At 30.7% G+C, this 16,301-nt stretch overlaps 1 protein-coding gene across 2 annotated transcripts in view; it reads left to right on the forward strand.

Moving 5' to 3' along the window:
• The window catches only part of BCHE (butyrylcholinesterase), a 68,256-nt gene that overhangs the window by 50,524 nt on the left and 1,431 nt on the right, over positions 1 to 16,301 (forward strand). The window contains exons 3-4 of one of the 2 annotated variants that reach the window (XM_012783236.3): positions 19 to 185; positions 9,030 to 9,142. In XM_012783236.3, the coding sequence (XP_012638690.2) occupies positions 19 to 185; positions 9,030 to 9,142 (280 nt within the window). Of the gene's footprint in view, positions 1 to 18; positions 186 to 9,029; positions 9,489 to 16,301 lie in introns of those variants that run through there. The other variant, XM_012783237.3, reaches the window with a different exon arrangement.

The raw sequence follows: 16,301 nt of genomic DNA on the forward strand, positions 1-16,301 counted from the left end.
TCTTATTTAATTATTTAGAAATCCAAATGGGACTCAGAGCAATAGCACAAGATGGCCAATCTTCAGAAGTCCTGAACAAAAATTTCTAACCTTGAATACAGAGTCACCAAGAATATACACTAAACTACGTGCTCAACAATGCCGATTCTGGACACTTTTTTTCCCCAAGGTCTTGGAAATTGCAGGTGTGTGTTTTCTAGCGTTTGGTTATTTAATAGATTGTGGATTATGTAAAAGAGGAAAATTGCAGACTATCCAAGGCCTGTGATAGTGGTAATATATGTATCTGTGACTTTACAGTTACTTGATTCCAATGAATATATTATTTTAATGTTCTTCGAGCTTACTCAATGAGCAGCACTTTGGTAGCTAAATAAAGAAACTAAAATATAAATTTCCCCCTGGAGGAGCATAAAACATATCAGGGGAATTAAAACAAGGCCCTACTTGTTATTCAGATAATCTTTGTGAAATTAATGGATAAATAAATAAAGAAATGTATAAAATAAACACAATATATAGAATTAAAACAAATACTGAGAAATAGGTAAAAACAAATTTATTGATAAACAGTAGAACCCTTGATTTCTAGACAGGAAAAAACTCCAAAATTTAAATATTTAAAAATACAATCCAAATACTTCTAAATATTCTGAGCATGGAAATATTTATCTAAGAATACATATACACACATATTTATATATAAATTATATAATATCATAAACAGTAATTTAGTAGACTAATTTTCAGGAAGTGATTGTTTATAATTATGTAAGGAAATACTAGGAAAATTAGTTCATATTATCATATTTTATACTCATTAATTTTAATCAACTTGAGTGATCAAACATATATTATCTTAAACTGAGAAAAATAACATAGGTATCCAACTAACTTCCCAGTTTTAAAAAGCCCAGCTGTTTAAAACCTATGTTGTTTCTCAAGCCTATTTACTACTTTTATTTGAAAAATTTCAATTTCAAATAAAAGTAATTGACTTTCAACCATCAGACATATAGCTGGCTAGTTCTTCCAGAGTCTCCTGTTCTGTTCACCATGGCACTCTGGCACTCTGTAATTTCCATGTTATGTGTTAGATTTTTATAATACAACATAGTAAATGCTTTCATTTCTTGTTTAGAGAAGTTGGGAGTTAGTTTCAGGTAAATATGGACATATCAGAGATGTATTTGATTGTTTAATGTGTCTTTTGATTATCAGACAGTACTCACCAAAATTATAATTTTTATGTACTCCATCTGATTGGGAAATGTTTCTGATATACCAGTGCTCGGTGTATTAGCAAATGTTCTGTGACATGATATATATAACAAGACTGGCAACCGAAGATGGGAAAATTTTCACTAACAATATATCTGCACAGTATCTCATACTTATTTGAAGAAAGAAAGAAAAAAGTTAGAGAAATGACTCATTCATTGTCAAGGATATCAATATATTTTCACAAAAAGTGAAGGAATAAATTTATTTAAAGGATAAAAGTCTTTGACCTTTATATCATCCCAATAAAGAAAAATAATTAGACTCAGTAGTTCCTTCACTGGTCTTTGAACAAATCATGGAACATTGTTGTTTGTCAAAACTAAACAAGATCACATATAAATTTAAGTGCTCACATACCCTTTAGATTGGTCACTTTGGTGAATCATTTATCACTATTTGCTAATCAGTTAACAAGACTGGCCAGACACTAAAGATGACAGTGGTTAACAAGACTGGCAACCGAAGATGGGAAAATAACAAATAAGTAGGCGGCTTTGGGTAACTTTGTTTTTAAATTTATTATTTATTAATAATTTAATTATAACTTTATTATTTGTTTCATTTTAAAATTACATGAAGTCTTCTGAAAACGTATGCTGAGTTTATTCTAGTCCACCACCCACTCAAAAGCATAACAGGACAATTAAAAATTTGGTATTTATTGCATGAAGAATTATACATTCTCCTGATAATTTTAATAGCTGGTCTACAAACAGAATAAGCACTTCATAGATACAGAAGAGATTTTCAGTGAACTCTCAAATATAAAAATTATGTTTTTTTTTATATTATGATATTCAGCAGAATTAAGAATCATTAAATCTTTTCTAACTTCACCTCCATCAGCAAATTTGGGTTGATTCACCTCTAGTGTTCTCTCCTGCTATGGTCTGAACATTTGTATTTCCCCAAAATTCATATGTTGAAATCCTAAGCCCCCAGGTAATGATATTAGAAAGTGGAGCCTTTGGGAGGTCATGAGGCGTGAGAGCAGAGTCCTCACAAATTAGATTAATGCTCTTATTAGAAAGAACTGAGAGAACTCCCCATTCCTCCATATGAGGACCTGGTGATAAGGCTGCCATCTGTGAGCCAGACAGCAGGCCCCCACCAGACAACAAATATGCTAGTGCCTTGATCTTGGACTTCCTGTCTCTACAACTATGAAAAATAAACTTCTGTGGTTTATAAGCCACCTAGTGTGTGGTATTTTGTTATAGTAGCCCAAACAGACTAAAATGTCTAATTCCTCAGATTTGACTAAATAGACTCACCTCTGGTGAAAATTTGCTTACTTATTTATTGGCAAGAGAAAAAAATAATTTTAGTATTTTTTTCTCATAGTGATGAAAACCTGACATTTTTTTCCAAATGAGACAACAATGTGGCCAAAACAAAAATCAGAAAAAAATGAAGTAAAAAAAGTTAAGTCAATATGTTTATGAACTTACTATTGCATCTACTGCTTCCCATAACTATTTCCTTCTCTTTACCCTGTGAATCATCAAATCTAAAAAATTCATTCCCTTCTTTTATATTTCCCCAAAATTCACATGCACAAAACAGGTTGTCTCAGTCTTGAATTCAGTAAAAGACTTTGTACCATTTTAACTAATTTTAAAGTAGTTAAATCCCTCATATAACTAAGATGGTTACAAATTAAGTTTAATCTCATTGATTTAATACTAGGCATAAGAAGCTAAATAGTAATAATAACAAATTATATGTATCAAAGTACATATATGTATCAAAGTACATATATATCTATTTTAATTTATTCATATTTACATGTAGCACCTCTAACTTCTTGTATTTATGTAATATATATACCTTAAAATTTATACTAAAATTGCTAGCCTAAGTATAAAGAACTATCCTTTTCCCAAAAGATACTCAGGTCAAAATATGAGTTAAGTTAAATTTATTTATGCATGTTATATCACAAATATTCATATTTTCTGTGTGTATTTGTCATTTTACCATTAGGATTTTTTTTAGAAAATAAAAACTTTATTATTTATAATTTTCATGTCACATATGATTTATTATCTGCCAAAATTTAACTTTATTTATACATATCTAGCTATTGATTCTTTAAAGAATTTTTAAACAGTTTCTTTTACTGCAGGGTACAAAATATACTTGCATTAAAGTATAAGATTAATATATTGTTAAAATTACTTGAGTATAAGGAATGCTGGTATAACCCTCTCCAAAATATCACTTAACACTCTTCTTAAAGCTAACATAAGTATTTTCTGGGGGGAGAATGGCTGGGTTGGGGGAAGGTATTGCTTTCGAAATCACATTTTCAATTTTTATTTAAAATTTTTTGACCACAACTCAATGTTTTATTTTCTTCATAGCTTGCTCCTTTTCACAGCCTTTGTATACTGTATTTCATTGCAAACAGATGATCTAGGTATGGAAAAACACAGAGCTGATACATTGACTGTTCAAAGCCATCTCCTTTAAAAACCCATGTCTTCCACCGGAACCTTCTTCATGGGCAAGTCCTGAGCTATCAAATGGGGCCCTGTGCTCAGAAGAGTCCCACTGTTGGCTTAATGTTCTGCTGTCACTATCCTGAAATTATTAATATTTATTTATTTATTTATTTTTATTTCAATTTAATTTAGTCATTTTAAAAGAAATTAAATAATACAAAACATAAAAATGTTATTAATGTAAATAAAAGTAAAATTTTCCTAATTTCAATTACCCTAGAAAATGTAAAAATGAGAAGAAGAAAATAATCTCTAGACAACTAGGCATTTGTGGTGGTTTTCAGTGGATTGTCTTTTCTAGTAGTTAACAGTCAACTAATTTCTCAACATTTTTAGGACATGTTATCAGATCTATAGCAAGATACGTAGTAGAAATATAATTTATCTTTTTATAAGGTTTTTTCATCAATTAATTTGATAAACCTTTACAGAATGTATACTCTGTGACTGTGCACTAGAAACTGTACTAGCAGCTAAAGCTACTCAAATGAAAATGACAGGGTCTGCTCACACACAGCGAGGTGGTGGAGTCAGGGCACAGGACAATGGAAAGCTTATAAGAGAAGATACTTGCACTGAATCTTAATATGAGGCAAAATGGAGAGAAGCCAGATAAGCAGGAATCAGAAATAAAGTGCCTTGTGTGTCATGCTAAGGATTTTAATTTCTACCTTAAGCAAAGCCACTTGGTACATTTAAAAGGGAGACTGACCTGTTCTGGTTATTGATTCATAAATGCATTAGCTTTCACGGCAAAGAAAAGTTTTTCTACGTAGTCTCTTTAGAGTTTTAAATTTAAGAGGAGTACATGCCATCAACATAATAATTTCATTTATGAGGTAGCACCATTCATCCAAATAGCTGCTTTTGTTTACTAATTTGTTTGTATTAGGAATATGCTAGCTTCTCTTATTTTACTTATATTTATTTTATTTTTTCTTTTAAAATTATTCTAAGATTGCTTTTTCTTTTTTCACTATGAAAGTATGTAACAATAAATTTGCCTCCGAATGTAAATTTGGAAATATTCCATAAGTTTGCATATACAGTTAGCCTTTAACAACACAGGGGTTGGGGGGCAGCAGGCCCTACACAGTTGAAACCTGCATGTAACATTTGACTCCCCCAAAACTTAACTACTAATAAACAGCCCACTCTTGACCAGAAATCTGATATATAAATAAGTGATTAACACATATTATTGTATGTTATATATATTATACACTGTATTCTTACAATAAAGTAAGCTAGAGAAAAGTTATTAAGAAATCATAAGGAAGAGAAAATATATTTATTATTCATTAAGTGGAAATGGATCATCATAAAGGTCTTCGTCCTTGTTGTTTTCATGTGGAATAGGTTGCAGAGGAGGAGGAAAAGGAGTTGGTCTTGCTTTCTCAGGGGTGGCAGATGCAGAAGATAATCTGCATAAAAGTGTACCTGCACAGTTCAAATCCCTATTGTTCAAGGGTCAACTGTGTACATAATTTTTTTATAATTTCTTCTAAAATATCTGTAATTGCAAGTTTGCTTTTTCTTTACACACAGAGATTTGCTTTGGAGAAATTTGTTGTTTATTAATATTCCTATATATCTGTGTACATATGTTATAAATATCCACACACTATCTTAACTATTAGGGAAATTTTTAGCTTATATGTCCATATGATCATTTGTAATTTTGACATACATTTTATATTATAAAAATAGATTACCGAGATTCCTATTATAAAAATACAAATTTAAGAAATTTTTGGGGGGTGGTAGAAAATACAACACTTTTTAAAACACCCTTTTCCCCCCAAAAGTTAAACTTCCCTCTAAGTATTTCTTAAATCAACTAAGTTCTTACTACATAGTTATTTGAATAAGGATCTTAATATTCTTATTTATTTCTGCCCTATTTTTATTCAAGAAATAATAGAGATGAGTAACTTTTATGTATGTTTGTGCTACATATTTACACTTGTTCTTTTACATTTCACTTCTTTGTATTACTGTATGTTACATATAGTATTTAAAAGCCATAAGCTGAGGACAATGGATAAATAGCATATGCTCCATTGTTAATATTATAAATAAAGATAAGAAATTTTTTCATATGTATTATTATATAGTATGGCCATTATAGAATATGAATAAAGAGGACTTTATATATATTCTTTACATAGGAAATATCAATTGTTTCACAATTTTTCTTCATAAAAATTAATTAAAATCATAGTATATTTTGCTAATCATTCCATTATGGTCACAGTGTCCAAAACACAAAATATTACCAACTGAAAGAAGATAAAATGATCATAACAAAACTCTTTCTACCAGTTAAAGTTCTTTCCAAAACAAATTACAAGGTGTCAAGTGTTAACCTATTTGAAGAAAATGTTGCCTCCATATTTGATGGGATTGATCCATATTTGAGGTTTGAATGTAGTGTCAACCCTCCACTTTCTTTTCTTATTTCTACACATTTTCTTTTCCTCTCTCAGTCATTCAGCATTTTATTATTTTTATTTTTTCTCACAAAAAATATTTACATTTAGGGAATGATGATCGCTCTTCTTATTACCACCACATTTGTGGATTTTGAGATACCACTGGGCATGAAGACAGACATTTTATGGCAGGGTTATTATTCCTTGATGTCTCTGAATTTGTACAAAATATATTTGTTGATGCCCTCAATAATGAACATATTTAGTTAAAATTGTGCATTTTGTTTAAGATTACAATCTAGGAAACCCACATTTTTTGAGCATTATGATTCTGTTCTATGATATAATTATGTTTTAATTATTCAACTATAGAGTAGATGCATTGTGTACTATAATGGTCTTTTGCTCCTCAAATTTTAAGTAAATTAAAATTTTCTAATCAAGTTTAATACTTGTTTGTAATGTTCCAGCCCTAATGTTTTTGTTTATGATGTACCAGCCATTTAAGTTACATCATTTTACTCATTGCTAATGTTGATGATAATGTAAACATTGACTGGTGACTAACTTTTGTATTCTTAACAATAAAGAAGCCAAGATAAAATGACAGAAAAAAAGAAAATGAAGAGGATGAATAGGAGAAGGAAGGGGAAGGGAAAAAAAAACTTCTAACTTTGGATTTGATTTATTTAATGGGATTCAAAACATTCATTTTCTTAGTATGGTGTATTTGCTTCCTCCAAATTTTGTTAAAAACAACTAAATGTTTTATATTTTATTGTCTCAATCATTTTCTATTACTTCTAAAGGAGAAAAGAACTCAAATTTACAGAGCATTTGTGCACTAAAACATATTTCAAACAGTAAATTTTATAGGCATTTGATTATGACACATAGAAAATAAGTCTACATTCATATGAATAAATAGATTTGATATCATTCCATTTTCCAACAAGAAAAGAACATCAGCTCTTTTCTATAAGTATTAAAATTCATGGTCTAAGTGCTAAATTACCAATAATTTATTTGGTATTTCAAAAATATTTTTTCTGAACTTTATAGTACTTATTTTGTATATCAGTTAAGATAATATTTAATTATCATTTGAAAAGAGCATAAAAGTGAATAATTTGGCATGATATTTAACATTTTTATTCCACATCTAATGCTTTTTGATCCTTTAGAAAAGTTCTATTATTCCCCCCAAATTATAATCATTGACCTTTTTAAAAGCCATTTTTATATAAAAGTGGAACTTTTATATACATTTAAATATTTGTTCAATGCCCAAGCATTCTGAACATTTCAAACCTAAATATATCCTAAATTACAAAGGATATTTTAATGGCTATACAAATGTTTTAAATATTTGGATTCCATATAAACTTAAAATGAATCATTGATCCTCCAAATTAATATCTTACAAAGTTATAATTAATTTCAAAGATTTCTAACTTAAAGTATATATTTTTAAAAGTTACCATTCCCTATTTTCAGGATACTTGAAATTACTTAAAATTTTGATTTTAGTTAAGTGACTATAGCTTAGTATTCTAAAAGTTTTAAAAATAAGAGAACCAGGAATGTATAAAATGCTTATAGATTTAAATGATTTAAACCCTTTTCTAGCCTTATCATATATACTTATATCAGGACCAGAAATATATGTTGTAAAACTTTATAATTTAATAGTTTCTATTACTCACAAACCTTATTCTTTAATATAATACATTTTTAAGCAAATCAGCTTTTCAAGGTTCTTAAAAGTTATAGACCATTTTTGGTTCATTGCCTCACATTATTTCTGGCTAAACACTCCTTTGTACAGACACATACATATACTTTGCAAAGTACTTGAAACAGATATTGTTTTAGTCATCTTTTTGTTTTACAAAGCAATTAATAAACTACTTTCACACAGTTGATTGAAACAAAAACTAAGCAGTATTTGGAATTATAATATATTGTAATTAGGGTAAAATTTACACGGAATAGCAATTATAAAGTTATCCTTATAGGTAAATAAATGCAGAGAGCCCTTTGTATTTGTGAGTTTCACATCCATAGATTCAACCAACCACAGATTGAAAATATTCAATTAAAACATTGCATTTATGCTGGACATATGCAGACCTTTTTCTCATGTCATTATTCCCTACACAATATAACTATTTACACAGCATTTATATTATATTAGGTATCAATGATCTAGAGATGTTTTAAAGTATACAGAAGGATGTGCATAGATTATATGCAAATATTATGCCATTTTATATCAGGAACTTGAGCATCCAGGGATTTTGGTATTCCTAAGAGGTTATGGAACCAACTCCACATGAGTACCAAGGTCCACTCTATTCATATGAAGTTTTCATGAGAAATAATACACTGTTATATAATTATATATGTGAATGAGATGCATTTAATAAGGTTTTTATTGTATTAAAAGGATTCAAGAAAAGAGAGTAATATCTATGTATCTTCTTAAAAACTAAAGAAAATATATTATGTAATTTTCCATAATATAATATATAAACTAACTTTTCATTTTATGTGTTTGTACACTTCATATACATTTTACACATGTATATTATTTGCATTTTTATATAATATATAACAATTTATTAAAAGCTTTTCAGGTAGAAAGGGAAATTGTTAATGAATAGTGAACAATAAATAAAAAAGGAAAAATCTGCTGTGCAGTATACTTGGAGATACTGACATCTATAATCAAAATTATTTTTCAATTAATGTAAACAGAGATTAGAATTTTAATTAATATAACTCATTCCATGTTTTACAGGAAATATTGATGAAGCAGAACAAGAGTGGAAAGCAGGATTTCATCGCTGGAGCAATTACATGATGGACTGGAAAAATCAATTTAATGATTACACTAGCAAGAAAGAAAGCTGTGTGGGTCTCTAATTAATAGATTTACCCTTTATAGAATGTCCATTTTCCTGTAGATCAAGGCAAAAATATCAGTAGCTCTCTTACACACCTACTAAAAAAGCTATTATGTAGCCGAAACAATAATGCCAGAAGGATAATATTGATTCCTCACAATTTCACTTAGTATTTTACCTAGCATGTCAAAACCCAAATAGCTATAACATGTTTAATTAAATTTCACAATATAAAGCTCAACAGTTAATTATATGCATATTAAAACCATGTCTTGCTTCAATTTCTCTTTTCTGAGTAACTTTAAGATTTTTTCTAAAAATTATCAGTGTTCTCCTTTTAGTCACATATGTATTTTCATCATCACTCATAAAAAGGTATTTTTTAAATGAATTAAATCGTGAAACACTGGATATTATAATTCAAATATTATGTCTTCTAATTAACTTATAAATGTAATGTCAATATGTGATATTAAAACAAACACATACAATCATTAGCCCCTTTTTTAATATATAAAAGAAAGAATGGATCTTAAAATAAGAGACTCACCCACTTGGAAACACCTTAGGACAGAAGCAACCTGTTGCTACCAAGACATAAAATATAAGAGATAAAATATAATACATAACAAATATAATTATACATATTTAAAAATATGTATGTTTACAGTCCTCAAATTATATTCCTTATTCATTCAACTCTTGCTCTTCCTATCTTCCCCAATTCCCAACTCTTCCCAAACATGTACATATGTGTATTACCCTTTCTATAACCCAAAAATAAAAAAATTAAAATTAAAAATTAAATTAAAATTTTCTAATCAACTGAGCAGAATGGGACAAAGTATTCTATAGGTCCGTATGCTGACAGTTAAAGCATGTCCTATTTTTCATTGGCCATAAATGTGTCTACAGTTAAATAGAGTATGCGTCTACCATTCTTACTCAAAGAGCCTCTCTAAGTTCTTGGTACTTTGGAGATAGTTGTGATAAAAGCCAAGTCAGTTTTGATATCACTTAAATACTATTATAAATAAAGGGTTTTACTTTATAGTTTCTCCCTTATTCTGAAGTGAAACTACCACACAAAGGATAGATAAATTATCAGGCTTTCCATACTACACCACTATCTTCATTTCAAATGCCATTCTTCCAGGAATCCAGTATGTTTTTCTGAATCACTTTAGTCTACTTTTGATGTAGAATCCTCTGATATATGAAATTATCAGGTTGATCCCTATTCAACAGCATTAATGACTCTTTAAAAATACACTTGGTAAGATCAAGAATTAGAAAGGGGAACTACTATTTATAGAACACCTGTAATTTCCCTCATTTGACAAGTCCCAGCCCTATAAAAAGATTCAACAAACTACTTTTTCCAACCTTGGACAACCAATTGATTTGCTCTTGAATCATACCTACACACTCCTTGACTTACCTGAATCATTTATCTAAATGCAATAAGAAATATTAGCCAACACATAAACTCCTCTGTGTTTGTTCTGTATATAAGCTCATGTGAATCTATTATGTCTAGCATGATTGCAGGATGCTAAATTAAGGTTATGAAACAAACAAACAAACAAAGAAAAAAATTGTATAATACAGTGTATATGAGTTCATTTACTGAGATTGCCATATGGAAGTGACTTTAAATGCAAGATTCTAATTCAGAGACTCCCCTCTAAGCCAAAGGAGAAACACGAAAATCAGCATCTTTGACTTCTCCTTGGATTTTTGTACTTCAGAAGGCCCATAGTTGAAAAAAAAAACAAAACATTTTGGTCAATTAAAATGTTAACAATGTATAAATATTAAAACACTGGAATGGCATAAAATCCTTCCTAGAGGGCAGAATGTAGGGAAATATTATTTTAGCAAACATATACAAAGTTAAGGGGGCTATCATCTAATTTTGGTATTGGTAGTGTTTAGGTACATTTCTCAAAGCTGTGAGAGAAATTTGTTTCTAAGGCTACTACAGAACAAGTGTAGCAGGTCCAACCAGTGTCCGCATATTTAGCTTGAATCAGTTATTTAAGTACTGAAAAGTCATTATATTTTATGTTGTGGTATCCATGTAATATATATAAGGATCAAAGTAACAAATCACATAGCTTTAAAAAATACCATTACAGCTAGTTTAGTTTTTCCAAAAATTGGCTGTTAAATATCAGTATGAAAAGTATAATTTTTAAAGGTAAAGTAATTAAGTTTTGGCCAATCCAAAGCTAAATTCAATGGTTAAATCATAACATAATTTTATCTGTGACATTTTTTGCATAATATTCTAGTAAATGGAATCTTCCAGACATTGCTGCAGAAGGGTGACAAACTCAATAGTTAGCAAAATTTCCTATTGCAGCTTTAGCCATACTAAATTCAACAAAAGTGTTTTGTTTATAAAATGAAGATGATCAGAAAAATAAGAAATTTAAGTTTTTTTAACTAAATGTCCAATGTCCTTTTGTTCTGTTTTGTTTTTAATTGAGACAGAGTCTCATTCTGCCATCCTGGGTAGAGTGCAGTGGCATCATTGTAGCTCAATACAATCTCAAACTCCTGAGCTCAGGGGATCCTCCTGCCACAGCCTCCCAAGTAGCTGAGACTACAGCCACAGGCCACGAAGCCTGGCTAATTTTTCTATTTTTAGTAGAAATGGGGTCTCGCTTTTGCCCAGGCTGGTCTCAAACCACGGAGCTCAAGCTATCTTCTGCCTTGGCTTCCCAGAGTTAAATGTTCTTAATGTAAATGTAAATGAGAAGAATTTTATTAAAACAATCTTGATGGAAACTTCAAATTGACCAAAAATAGAGCAAAGACCACTAGGCTTAGAAACACATACACACACATATGTAAATACATACTTCCATACATTTATATATGTAAATGTCTATTAATGTCCAGCATGGTATTACAGTGAAGAAATTCACTGAATAACTACATAAGGGGGAAAACATCAGGGTGGTTTGAATACTACAAAGGGAGAATCTGTGATGATCATATGATAATCATCTAATTAAGCATCAATAACTAATGTAAGATACCATAAAATATTTTATAAATATATATTTATTACATATACTTATCTGTTAATTATCAAATAATATTAAAAATAGCATATATATTATGTTAAGGCCAGTTGTCATTTTTGATACATAATTGGGAAGTGCTACTATAATTGGAAAACACTATACTTATAAATTAATTGAAGAGAGAAATTTTATATTATATTGTCAGCAATTTACTAAAATATTTTCAACCAAAATACAGGGAAGACATTACAGGTTTGGATTGGAGGGGGAAAAATGATTAAAACCTCTATATAGCCACCCCACAAATTTAATACTATATCAAATGTGAACAATATCAAAAATTCACAAATTTTTGAAAAAGGAGAGAGAGATTTTCTTCTACAATTAGCCTTTAGCTTCCATGGGTTAGCTTATTCTGATCTCTCCTGTCCCTGATCCAAAATTTCATCGTTAGAATTAACAATAAATGAGATGACAAGGCAACAGAAGTGGTATAATGATTTTAGAGGTGAATCCTAACACAAACTGCCATACACATACCACATAAAAACTCAAATATCTCGACAAGAGAAGGCTGATTTTTCATCCAGACATTGTCCATTTTCTTACCTTAGTTTAATCCTTTATTGTTACCTTAAAGGTGAAAAAAACCCTGAATTTTCAAGGCAATTAGCTTTCAATTCAAGGCAATTGAGCTTTTGATATTGTAAGATTCAACTCTGGATTTCCAGTTAGTGACTGCTTACACGATGCTGCCATTATGTGTTTGTTGCTTGTTGATTGAATAGAAGAATGGGATGCTGAGATACAGCAGAGTTCACTTATGCTACATGGGAACAAAATTGCACTATGAGTCTTTGGGGAGCCAGGAGGAAGCATAAGGCAAAAATAGTGAGAAAGAGGAACAGCTGAAGGAGAAGGAGAAGGAGGAGGAAGTAGAGGAGGAGGAGGAAGAGCTATCACTGTGGCCACTTGGAACTGAGTTTATCCAAATGGGCTATCTAGGCACTTGAAGGTTAATAACTTGAGAAGTCATTAAAAATTCCAATATTCAGGCCACACCTCATAGTAATTAAATCACAATGTGAGAGTGGGAGTGAGGCATCAATATTTCTTAATGATCCCTAGTTGGTTCCAATGTGCAATAAAGTTTGGGAATCAATGACCCATTCTAGATGGTTAATTTAAAGAACTGAGGTAATATTCATACAACTGTAGTATCCACAAGCACATAACTATAAAATGTGCAATTATATGTTAGAAGGAAATGCACTTGTTACTGATATCTGGAAACTAATTGTTTTTCTCTGAACAAGGAACTATAACAGAGATTATTGTATGTTCAGAATAAATTTGAAGTACACACTTATTTTCCAAGGCTCCTACACTAGAAATTTATCTTTTCAGAATATTATTTTTACCAATCAATATATGCTTTGAGGATAGGTATGTTTGAAAAACAAGAAACAGTAACTGAAATATATACATAATATTTTATGATGGTTTATATAACTGCAGTTATTATAGAAGTTTCATTATTTACTTTGAGCTAATCTGGAATTTGCTCACTTGACTATAATTAATAACAATAATTCAGATTCAATATAAGAAATTATAATTTAAATTCCTATTTTCCCATGTACTTGTGTTAAGTATCAACTATCTTTGTGAGCTGTCACAAATATGAATAATCCTTCTAAATAAATTCATAAAGAAATTTTGGGATTAATTACTTAATAATTATAGAACTAAGTAGGTGAGTGCTAAGATTTTTTTAAATCTAAAAAGCATTAGGAGAAGTCTTTTGTTTGAGGCAATAACTGTATTACCTTGTCTTCCTGAAGTAAGATCTTTCATTCCCTTTTTTCTTCTTTCTCTGTTTTTTGATTTTTTAAAATTTTTGAGGCAGTCTCACTTTGTCACCCAGGCTGGAGAGCAATGGCGTCATCACAGCTCACTGTAACTTCAAACTCCTGGGCCCAAATGATCTTCCTGCCTCAGCCTCTGGAGTAGCTAGGATTATAGCTGCACACCCACCACACCCAGAAAATTTGTTTTTAAATTTTTTGTAAAAATAGGGTCTCACTTTTTTACCCAGGCTAGTCTTAAACTCCTGGCCTCAAGCAATCCTCCCACCTTGGCCTCCTAGAATGCTGGGATTACAGACGTTAGCCACCATGCCCAACCTCCTTTAATTGTTTTCTTTAACAGTTCAGGAAAAAGAAGACAAAAAGAAAAAATTATTAAAGAAATCTCTAGAGAATATATTGTAAACGTATTTAAGAATATAAATGTATTTAGAATGTAAATCATTCTAAATCATTGAAAATAAATAGGCAAATAAAATCTCTATCTATCATCTATCTATCTAGAATAGCCACTCCCAATTTTAGCACAAGAAAAAAAACACAGAAGAATGTTACTAATATATCTAAACCAATTTGGAATATAAATTCAAAATTATTAACCTGGACCAAGATAGCCTTAATTTTCCCCTCAGCTTGGCGAAAGTTTAGACAGGTTTTTCCTGATTGTAGGCCTTTGACTTCACTTTTCTTAGAACAGTTACTTAAGCAAACTTGCAATTATAAGTTCTTTCTCTTCCCCTTTGAAACTCATATAAATCTTCACCAGCCTCTAGACATTTTTACTACCCAGACAATTATGTCTTTCTCAAGGACCTGGGAACTATCATTTTGAAATGTAAACACTGAAAGAGATAGGGTTCCCATCTCCCAGTTCAAGTAGGAAGGTAAAACACTGACTTCAGTAGACACCAATTCCCAAACATAGATGGCCCAAGCACAAGGAAAAAATGTGCAGACTCAGGGATAACTCAATGTGCTCCATACATCCCATTACTCAACCTTTCCCTAATGGCCTCCAGTACTTCTCTACTGGCTCGCCTGAGCACTTAAAACCCATATCTTTCCTTTCGGTGGAGTTGAGTTCAATCTCCCTCCTACTGCAAATGTTTTGAGTAAAGTCTCTTTGCCTGTTTAACTCTGGTACAATTTTTACTTTGACAGGAATCAAAATCCAATATTTAAAAGTGTCTCAGATATACTCTAAATTCTACCAATTTTCTATTACTATATCAGGAAAATAAAAAAATTTGCTTGTAGCAGACTTCCTTCAGAAAGTGATTCCTCTCGAACTTTTCTTTTTTTTTTTGAGAGAGTCTCATTTTGTTGCCCAGGCTAGAGTGAGTGCCATGGCGTCAGCCTAGCTCACAGCAACCTCAAACTCCTGGGCTTAAGCAATATCCTGCTTCCTCAGCCTCCCGAGTAGCTGGGACTACAGGCATGCGCCACCATGCCCTACTAATTTTTTCTATATATATTAGTTGGCCAATTGATTTGTTTCTATTTATAGTAGAGACAGGGTCTTGCTCTTGCTCAGGCTGGTCTTGAACTCCTGACTTTGAGCAATCCGCCCGCCTTGGCCTCCCAGAGTGCTAGGATTACAGGAGTGAGCCACCGCGCCCAGCCCAGAAAGTGATTCCTTTCACAATTTCATGAAGTGATAGCAGAACTTGAACTTACAAGTTTTGAATACCTAATTTTTTGTTAATCTTTTCCTAATATCTTTTAGACCCCAATCAGATGATAATTTGCATAGCAGTGTTAAACTTAAATTGTTAGCATTTTCATTTTTAGTATTTTTTAGTTTTTTAGAGTTCTTGTATTTTTTCTTCCTTTTTATGTCAAATTTAAATTTACATTGTTATATTGTTTTCCTTATAGAAGAGCTCTGAGTAAATGGATTCTTTAATTTTGCATAAAGTGTTTCTTTTCTTTCTTTTTCTAAAAAAAGAAATGCAAAGAATCACTAGAGATCCTTATGCAGTAGTCTAGAAGTCATTGGTGATTTAAAAGATTACATTTACATCTGTAATGCAAATTTTCATTATACTCTTAGTCCTTTGGGAACAGGCCCGAGAAAATAACATTCTCTTCGAGAAATATTTATCATAAGGCTCATATAATTTAAGCTTCAGAGATCCTCACTTATAAGGACCCCTTCAAAGGAACTATATGCAATTTTGTATTTGTAATTTTATATTATTTTTATTAGCAAGGTTCCCAACAGGGTGTGAGTTTCAGGATTCTCAAAACTTGATTTATC

This window comes from Microcebus murinus, chromosome 1, assembly GCF_040939455.1.
Source record: "Microcebus murinus isolate Inina chromosome 1, M.murinus_Inina_mat1.0, whole genome shotgun sequence".
Lineage (NCBI taxonomy): Eukaryota > Metazoa > Chordata > Mammalia > Primates > Cheirogaleidae > Microcebus > Microcebus murinus.